Source organism: Balaenoptera borealis (genome assembly GCF_965194805.1).
Source record: "Balaenoptera borealis genome assembly, chromosome: 13".
In the NCBI taxonomy this organism is placed as follows: domain Eukaryota; kingdom Metazoa; phylum Chordata; class Mammalia; order Artiodactyla; family Balaenopteridae; genus Balaenoptera; species Balaenoptera borealis.
In genome coordinates this window covers 72,610,424-72,620,339 of record NC_138870.1, presented here as the reverse complement: position 1 = coordinate 72,620,339, position 9,916 = coordinate 72,610,424, and the positions used below count along the sequence as shown (strand labels likewise).

The 9,916-nt window shown below is 36.2% G+C and overlaps 1 protein-coding gene across 1 annotated transcript in view; it reads left to right on the top strand.

The window, feature by feature from the left end:
* The first annotated feature begins 1,917 nt into the window (after positions 1-1,917).
* Positions 1,918-9,916, top strand: part of RASSF9 (Ras association domain family member 9) — a 30,703-nt gene continuing 22,704 nt past the window's right edge. The window contains exon 1 of the mRNA XM_082351826.1: positions 1,918-3,614. Coding sequence (XP_082207952.1) covers positions 3,568-3,614 — 47 coding nt within the window. The 5' untranslated portion in view covers positions 1,918-3,567. The remainder of the gene's footprint in view (positions 3,615-9,916) is intronic.

Sequence of the window (9,916 nt, the reverse complement as noted above, 5' to 3'; positions counted from 1 at the left end):
GTAAAATTTGTTGATGTCCTACAGCACAATAAAACTATAACCTTTTGAGTTATCTTTCTACTTGCATCTTTCCTTTTTTTTAAAACCCAACTTAAACCTTAATTTCACAGAGTCTGGGTCTAATCAGTAGTAAATAGTAAGTTTAAAAAATTGCATTCTGGAAGCAACCTAAGTGTCCATCATTGGATGAATGGATAAAGAAGATGTGGCACATATATACAATGGAATATTACTCAGCCATAAAAAGAAATGAAATGGAGGTATTTGTAATGAGGTGGATGGAATTAGAGTCTGTCATACAGAGTGAAGTAAGTCAGAAAGAGAAAAACAAATACAGTATGCTAACACATATATATGGAATCTAAGGAAAAAAAAAATGTCATGAAGAACCTAGTGGCAAGATGGGAATAAAGACACAGACCTACTAAAGAATGGACTTGAGGATATGGGGAGGGGGAGGGGTGAGATGTGACAGGGTGAGAGAGTGTCATGGACATATATACACTACCAAATGTAAAATAGATAGCTAGTGGGAAGCAGCCGCATAGCACAGGGAGATCAGCTCGGTGCTTTGTGACCGCCTGGGGGGGGTGGGATGGGGAGGGTGGGAGGGAGGGAGATGCGGGAGGGAGGAGATATGGGAACGTGTGTATATGTGTAGCTGATTCACTTTGTTATAAAGCAGAAACTAACACACCACTGTGAAACAATTATACTTCAATAAAGATGTTTAAAAAAAAAAATTGCATTCTGCCAGGGGACTGGATTATCTTTGGGAAGAACTATTAGACAAGGCTCCATTATATCACTGGAAGGACATGCAGTCATTAGTTTGCCTTATTTTCACTTTGAGATAATTTTTTATCTACTTTCTACCCTGTAAAGAAAAATAGCCAGTTCCTTGTCTAATACTATGTGTCAACACTACTCTGACCATCATACTGACAGAGCTGAGAATCATCATTTTAAAAATCAGGCAATTTGGTAGATGCAAAATAAAATCTCATTTCAATTTTCCTATACAATATCTGGTTACTAGTTTTTTTTTAAACATGGTTTTGTTATTTTCTTTTCAAGTTGTTATTTGCTTACTTTTCTATTTAGATATTAGTGCCCATGTTTTTGATTCCTTTCAGCTTTTAATATCTGAGGGATATTTAATTCTTACACATCAAAGAGCTTGTCATAAATAGTATTAATAGAATATTTTATGTGAGGGATAATAACATCTTAAATGAGGTTCATTTGTGCTAACTTGAAACTCAACGTAAGATTATGCTAATAAAGAAGTAATGTTGTTTCCCCTTGTTCCATTAAACTCTTCTATTAAAAATTGCTTTATATGAAAACTACATATACAAATAATGTTAATAAGGGTGGAGAACTGAAACTACAGGAAATGCAGGGATATTTGTAAATGCAACATCCTTTGCAAATTGGCTGCAGCCATCATATTAATAAGCAAGCAGTATAGCTTTAGGGGATTCTATTTTGAACAACTTAGAGTAACTGGGCAAGTTTCCATGATAGTTTAAATCATTTTTTGTGATGTGCTTGTAAAATAAAGTCAAGAACTGAAACTGAAGTACACGCAATATGGTTTTATTTATGTTGCATGTAAAGTGTGTATGTGTATATGTGATATATATATATATACACACATACATGTATATATGTATATATATATAAACATATAAAACAAAATATGTCATTACTACTTATGACTTTCAGTATTTTAAAGGTTTTCTCTGGTACCACTACCACAGATCCATTTAAAAGATGACTGTATTTTAAAAAAAAAATTATCCTACCTTCCAGGAGTAGAAAAAAGGTAACTGAATTAAAGCATTGGCTATTGTAATAAATTGGCTAATTTATAACAGTTAGGGATATATATATATATATATATATATATATATATATATATGGCTTATATATAATGTTTACGTACAATTACAAACAATAAACAAATTTTAGATAATAATGTTATATAAAATACATATATGTGTATACAGTATAGAGGACTAGAGAAGAATTATGCTAGTAAATTTTGGGAAAATGATTTTTTTGAGCTCTGTATAATTCTGCATAAATCAGGACATATAAAAATTATAGAAACCCTTGAGATCACTTTTTTTGCTTGCTTTTGTTGAGGGTGGAGGGTGTGCTCCCAAAGTCTGAGCCTTTTGTGTTTCTAGTGGTCCAGAGATCCCTTAGCCTGAAGTGGTATTCAGAGTGAAGCCAGTTTCTTTTCCCTCCCTCCCTCTGCTACGGAAGCCCAAGATTAGAAGCGCGGCAGGGCTGGGGGCGGGCAGGAGTTGGGGCGGAGGGGCGGAGGGCAGAAGAGAGGGGAGTCGGAAACGGAATCCTAGAAAAAATGTCTTGGGAAGTTTCTGCAGGGCCTCGCCCCTCGTCAGCGCTTTCCCACGGCGTCGCGGTGCAGGGGCGCTCCTCCCGCGCTGCTCGCTGCCGCCCGCATCCGCGTGCGCTCGCGCAGCTCTGCCGGGGCTGCCGTGGGCCAGGGTTCGAGCTCACGTGAGACTAGGTGATGTCAGCCAGCCCCTCGACCTGCACAGCACACTTCAGTTCCCTGAGTCCTCCTTTTCTCAATTTACTACTCGAGGGGCGAGAGCAAACAGTTGGCTCTTCTTTCAAACTCCCGTGGTCTAAAAGGGCCAGTAAGTGCCAAAGATGGGGCGGGGACGGGACCCCAAACCCTGGCTGGTTCCTGGGCCAGTGCTGTGATCATTCAGCCCTGGAGCCCTTTGGTCCTTCAGGTCCTCCAACTTTTGGAAGATGACCTTGAAGAGTGGAGGGACGGAGTTGGGGGAAACTCGGGGGCTCACATTCCTCAGGGGTCTGTGAGCCCCCCCCCCCCCTTGATCCAGCCTCCAGCTTCGCTCCTCGATGTATGTTACAGCACTGACACCCCGGGCGGGGGAGTTTTGTGTCGAACCGCTGGGCAAAGACTTCTTGGCCCTCACTCCTGCTTGCCTCGGTCAGATTACTTTTCACAGACTGGAGCTGGATGGGAGGTGGGGGTATTTACTTTTAGATCTTTTATGTGTGTTCACTTCACCCTGTGTGGTTGGGCGTGGAGAGCGGGAGAGGGGGGTTTCCAAAGCGAGTGAAATTCCCATTCCGTGGGTATTGCCATGCCTGTGGGGTGGCAGCTCTTTTAGCAAGTCTGCAAATAACTATAGAACACAATAGAGTCCTCCTCCCTTCCTCTCGCTCTCTCTCTCTCTCTCTCTCTCTTTTTTTTTTTTTTTTCTTTTCCTTTTCCTGCCTCCAAACGCCGTCTTCGAGGCTGAAGCTGGGCAGGTCTCCAAAGGTGCAGCAGCCCAGCAATCCCGCAGTTCAAAGTTAAGCAACAGTTGCACAACTTCCAGCAGCTCCCTTCAGGCGGCTACTAATGAGCAGAAAGCCAGGAGCATCTGAGGAGGTGAAGAGGAAGCTTCCAGGTCTCTTCCCTTCACCCTAGAAATCCAGATATCCCCCCATCCCCACCCCCATCCCCAGAGAACTTTGAGATACTGTCCTTGCTGTTCGCTGGCCTGGCGGACCATGGCTCCCTTTGGAAGAAACTTGCTAAAGACTCGGCATAAAAACAGGTAAAGTCCAGCGTGTGTGTAGTCGGGAGCTTCTGTTGTGAAAGTATGTGTTTTGTTGCAGTTAGATTCTGATGAAAATTGCTCCTGGGGAACAAAGCTCTAGGGAGTTAGGACTAGTATGTACACTCAACTGGTGAGGATATTGTTCCAGTAACAGTGATTGCAGTGACCAGTTCAAGGATGTCTGAAAATAAAGAATGATTATTTTGACTCCTTTTTTCTCCCTTTGGCCACTTCTGGTTTCCACCACTAGCACACCCTCTTCGTTTTTGTTGCCTTGCCTGTTTGAGAGTAGTGGGATGGCAAGTTTTATTTTGCTTTAGACAGAATTTTAGTATATTATAGGAAGAGTTAACATTTTGATGAAGATATAACTAGAATTTATTAGCCACTAATTAGAACAGAAAAACAGAGCTGCTGATACAATCGGAAACAATGCTTTGCCTCCCTTTTTGAGTGGGGCATTCCTAAAACCTGGAAATTTCCCAAAGTGAAAATACTCTGTAGAGAAACTTTTTGTGAACTCATTCTTTCAAAAATCTTTGAGAAATTTAGGTGATTTTAGGCACTAAAAAAAGGATTCAAACAGCTGTCCTTCTTAATCCTTATTATTACTATTTTACTTTGATTTGATTTGCTGTTTTCAAGCCGGCAATGCCCATTGTGTAAATAAACATATTTCACACACACACACAGATTTTTCTTGAGTCAGTATGTGTGTATCAGTCCTATTAAATATTTTATTAACTCAAGCGCTACATTTTTATGCCTAAAAAAATGTGAGGATAATTGTAGACACGGGCTTTACTTTTTAAACATATTTATTTTGGCATAAGGGCTTTTCCACAACTCTTCTCTCAATCACACCTGTTTGTACTTGTCATAATTTACTTAGTGTCAATTTAAAAGCATACAATTACATGGTAGGAAATGATACAATTATTTTAGAGGGTCTGCATGACAATATAGTGGTACAACTTTAAAGTAAATCTCCAGACTTTATTTTGGGTATGAATGTCTACTTGAAAAATTCTGTTATTACCTCATTCCAAAGTCTTTATGATTTAGTTGACTAGATTAAGAAACGAAAGCAGCAATAATCAATACTATCAAACTTTCTAAACCTGTTTTATTTTCTAATAATTTGATATGCCACAAATACATAAATATGGTATTTATGATAATTAATGAAACTGTGTGTATGTTAAAATAAAGAAATATGTCTGGGTAGCATTAAAAAATATGGTAGTGATAGTTATCAAAAATAGGCTTGTGTTTTCATAGTGTCGATGCATTAAAAAATATTTCAGACAACTCCCCTTACCAAAAGAAAATCCTTCCTACTTTTTAAAGGATTTTTCAGTAGCATCATTTTTGAGGTGTGTTTGTTTAAATGCTGTAAAAATATATAAAAAATTACTTCAGGAAAGTTCATGGTATTACAAAACAAGTTATGTTTTTGGCATAGTGATCTTTCTGAATACTATCCCTGTAGTTCAGAGTTGTTGTGTATTTGTGTGTGTGTGTGTGTGTTAACTAATTCAAGAATTCTGTCATTGGTACGCCAAATAACAGTGCAATAAAACTGCATGCACCCCTGTGAGTTTCCCTCACATGGCCACTTTTGTTGCCTTAATTTGCCACTGCAAAATCTACTCTACCCATAAAACTAGCTTTCGTTCAGGGAGGTGAGTATACAAACATTTTTTAATATTTTTTCTACGCAAAATTAGGAAAAAGTGGAAGGAAACAAAAGATGGGGAGCTTAATAGTATTTTAAGTTGCTCTGAGAAAATGGAATGGTGCTTCCTGAAGGTGATTTTTTTTATGAACATGAGTTTTGGCGGAAAGTGGTAATAGTGAGGCTGTGCATGAGTTGCTGTAATAACTGAGTGCCTCCCTTTAAAGATTTGTATTTTTCCAATCCTTAAACCACAAGGGTGGCTAGGGACATAAAAATATGGGTATTTCAAACTAAGCAGTAAATAAACCACATGGTGTGTTGAAATAGAATTAATGTATATTTGTTTTTTTCAAGGTTAAGTTTTGATATAGATGAGATATTTTTGTTTTGTCTGTTTTGTTTTTTCACCTTCACAAAGGTGAAACTACAGATGAAACTCAGTTACATGATTAAGTTTATCAGTTTCATTTCCTGGGCTCCATAATGATTTAAATAATTCCACTCCAAAATATAGAAACCAAATAACTTTCCTTAAATGACAAGTGATTCATCCTTTGATAGATTCATTCTTCGATTGATGATAAAACAGTTATCTGATAACAGCCAATGCATTCTTCAAATATATAGTATAAAATTCCTTGTAGAATGTAAAGGAAAAATTTGAGCAATATTTTTGTATACATTGTGATATCACATTTATACAGTTAAAAGAACAACTTGAACATAATTGTATCTTTGTCAGCAGGAAAAAATGAGGATTTTTCGAGGGAATATTAGGATTTTGAGATCATAAAATTTTGAGAAAGTTTATTGAATTTTTCTGCATCCTGTTCTGTCTTTTCAGTTTTGTTCACTCTTAGAATATTTAATCACCCAAGATTGAACCTCCTAAGGTACCTCTGTAAATAGTTTCATAATACATGGATATTTGAGAGTTTTAGAGACAGATGGAAAACAAATGAAACTTCAAAGTATGAGGCATAAAAAGCTTTTAGAAAACACACACTGTAAAGGTTAAAGAGGGCAGGGCCATATCTGTCTAGTCCCCATTGTGTTCTAATTCCCAGGACAGTGCCTGGTATGTAATGGACGTATATAATATAGTTGTTTATATAATTTTATAAACTAAAATTATAATTTGTACTCAAATCAAAAACACAGTAATCATTTTATTCTCTAGTCATCATCTGAGATCAGCTGGTATTATATAAAAGTGAACACTTTATAAAGGATTGGTTGATATTTGATAAAATCCCAAAACCAGGGAGATGGACAAATAATTATATGGATTTGGACACCAAGCTAATCCTACCCTACCAGAAAATATTTTCTAAATGTTAAGAATCATTCGATTTAAAAATCTGGAAAACAGTCTTCAGGAAATCTGAAAATAATACTTTGTCACAAAATGATTTTATTTGGACACACAAACATTTTATGCTTTTCATTTCTTTTTTTTAAATTATTATTGGGGTATAGTTGTTTTACAATGTTGTGTTAGTTTCTACTGTACAGCGAAGTGGAGTTCCCTGTGCTATACAGCAGGTTCTTATTAGTTATCTATTTTATACATATTAGTGTATATATGTCAATCCCAATCTCCCAATTCATCCCATCCATCCCCGCCCTGATGCTTTTCGTTTCTAACTTTCATGCAAATAAAAGAAATGGAGCCAATCTAAAATCTTTATGCTTACAGTCAGAATTATTTTTTTAAAGTTTTCTAATTGTCATAACATTTAATAGGAAAAGTACAATTTTCAGAAGACCTTTTGGTCTCAGGAGATGGATTGTTTACTTTGGTTCCATAATAATAAAATGTTCTGTGACTGAATCCCAAAGATTGATAACTACCTTCTTAAGCAACTTTTTGTTCACATGAAGAATAAAAATGTTGGAGAGTCTAGATATTTTCTTTTCAATAAGCTATTCAAGTTTCTGAAAATATTTTCTAAAAGTCACTAGGTGGCTTTTGTTTCTCATAGAAAACCCAAAGAAGCAAATAATGAAGCATGAATTTACTTGACATTCATATGCTCATTCAACAATTGAAGTTAGATTATTAACATATTCAAGTATTCACATAAGTTCCGTCTGTAGGTTCTATTTTCAAAACAATGATTGCTATAAAAGCTAATGCTTCTAAATAGCAATCAGCAACATTTTTTTAAATAAGTTCAGAAAAGTGGAATGTCACTTTAAAGATTTTGAGGATACTTGGTTGGGAGTTATGATTCCTTGGTGTTTTAATTAATAAAATTTGAGGGCAGAAAATTGGTTGGACTTTTTACCAAACCTTGCTAGGAGCAAAAAATTGCCAGAGTAAAGCAGTATTTCATATGTTTGTTGGAAATATAAAATTAGAATTGTTCTTTCAGGTGATTCATTGATAATAACAATGAATATGAAAGGATCTAATTTAGTGAATAAGGCCTTATAATTATTGTTATGTACCATTCAGTCAGCTCTTGGCTTTCTTTTGGCTTTTCCTATACCTATATCACAGGTGATAACAAGCATTGTCCTAATATCAACTTGAAATCAAAAAAGTCTCCAAAAAATATATTTGTAATAAAATTATTAGAAGTAAATAACACAGCTCTATTGTTGTATAATTGACACATAAAATCTGCATTAAAATTTGCTTTTGAATGAATTAGAACATATCTAACCAAGTTTTTTAAAACCAGGTGCCTCATATTGCTCTCTTAAGCACCTCATGCCACAGTTACTTCATCAGAAGGAAGAATTGAGTTTTGTGGTCATGGTAGAAGTTGCTGGCAAGCTGGATGTTTTCTTTTTGTAATTAGAAGTATGGTAATTTATGAATTCTGCAGAACAGGAAATTATCTTGTACTGTTTTGTCTAACCTCCAATAAATATTTGAAAGGGCCCTGAAATTGGCTTGAGAAATGCTGGATATTTGAGTACATACATCTTTTTAGTTCCCAGGTGTTCCTGAAAGAGATTTCCCCTGATGATACCTAGTAACTTAAGTAGTTATTACTTGACAGCAGACAGCGCATTAGGAACAATGATTGGAATGCTCTATCCCTGGCAAAAATATCCTGAGAGCAGTGGCAGCCGTGAAACTGAGCTCTAGGTTAGATCTTGAATTGTTACTCAGAAAACCTATAACCCAACTGAAATCCACTACATAAGATGTTCTATTATGTACCGTATCAATTCGTGAAGCATGTCAAGGTGAAAATCTTAAGGATTTTTTTAAAGTTTTTAAAAGTATATAGCTGGTTAACAATTTTATTTACATAGCCTCTTTATTAGCTGGACATAACTTCGAAAGTTTTGATGTTATTTGATTGGTATGTAGTTTGGGAGATCTGATAATGGCTCTAGGTAATTCACAAAAGTATGGTTCTCTTCTTTTGATTTTAGTTCTAAAAATGAAAGAAAGTTGAAGTAGGAGTATGAGTTTACCTCTCCCAGGTGAATGTGTATTCCAGTCCTTGACAAGAGCTCTCTTTGTCCCTAGCATATTGGCTTTCTAAAATAAGGCAACATGCCATCTGCACCGAGTACATGTGAAAGGAAAAAGTTCAGCATACTTCTGTGTGCTAATGTTCTTTCATGTATACTTGCGTAGGAGTTTTAAAAGACACCGCTTTGGCAAAACACACATAACACATAAAACATTGATTTCTTAAGAGTCAATTATTTGGTTTTTAAAAATAGATTGTGATTCAATTATTGTGGAGCCTGTTGTAAGGCTACACCTTCTAGAGAAAGTTTGCATATCTGTTGATAGTAATTTAAAGCGATTAGTAATGTGAATGGTCACCCGACGGCAAAGTAATTACTTATATGAATGGAATAGAGCCTTGGGGAGACATTTAGCATTGGCAGTGATAAGAAAAATATTTCAAGAATAAAAATGAGCAATGGGTATTAAATATGCTGACAAACAAGGCAAATTATTCTCAAAGGTTTATATCTGCAGGCTAGAATGCCCTCTGTTTTTATAAGTAAAAGGACTTAAGATATCTATAAAAAAATTGAGTATACACTCAGTGAGATCAGGGACCTCATCTATCTTGTTTCTTTCTAGATAAACAGTGAGTAGGTGCTCAATAAATATTTGTTGATTGAATAAATGAATTCAACATATACTCTCCAAATACAGCTGGTCCCCATAAAGCACTTGTGTCAGAGTAGTAAATCAGTACATTTGTGGTGAATGGATTCATGGGTAAGTTAAAGAATGAATCCATAAATTCAAGGTTGATCTCTCATCATCCCTGCTTCTAGGCTTAACTCCTTGCTTTCAAATGGTTAAGGGCCATATTTGAGAAATAGATGCTGTCAGAGACTTTACTGGAGTTCTGGTAGAGAACAAACCAAGGTGCAGGGTAACTCATTCTTCTCTAGGGATGCTCTCACTTCCTTTCATGCTCCTTGAATGCAACCATGTATGTATGTGAGTGAGGTTTGGTGGATGATGGTAGTTGGCTACTATAGACCGCATGGTTGAATGTGGAACATTTCCTCCTCCTTTGGAGGTAAAAGGGAAATACAATTGGGGAAATACTTATTTTCTCACACGAAAGGAGGATTTATGCTCTTTCTATAAGATAATTACAGTTATAAGACAAAGGGAAAA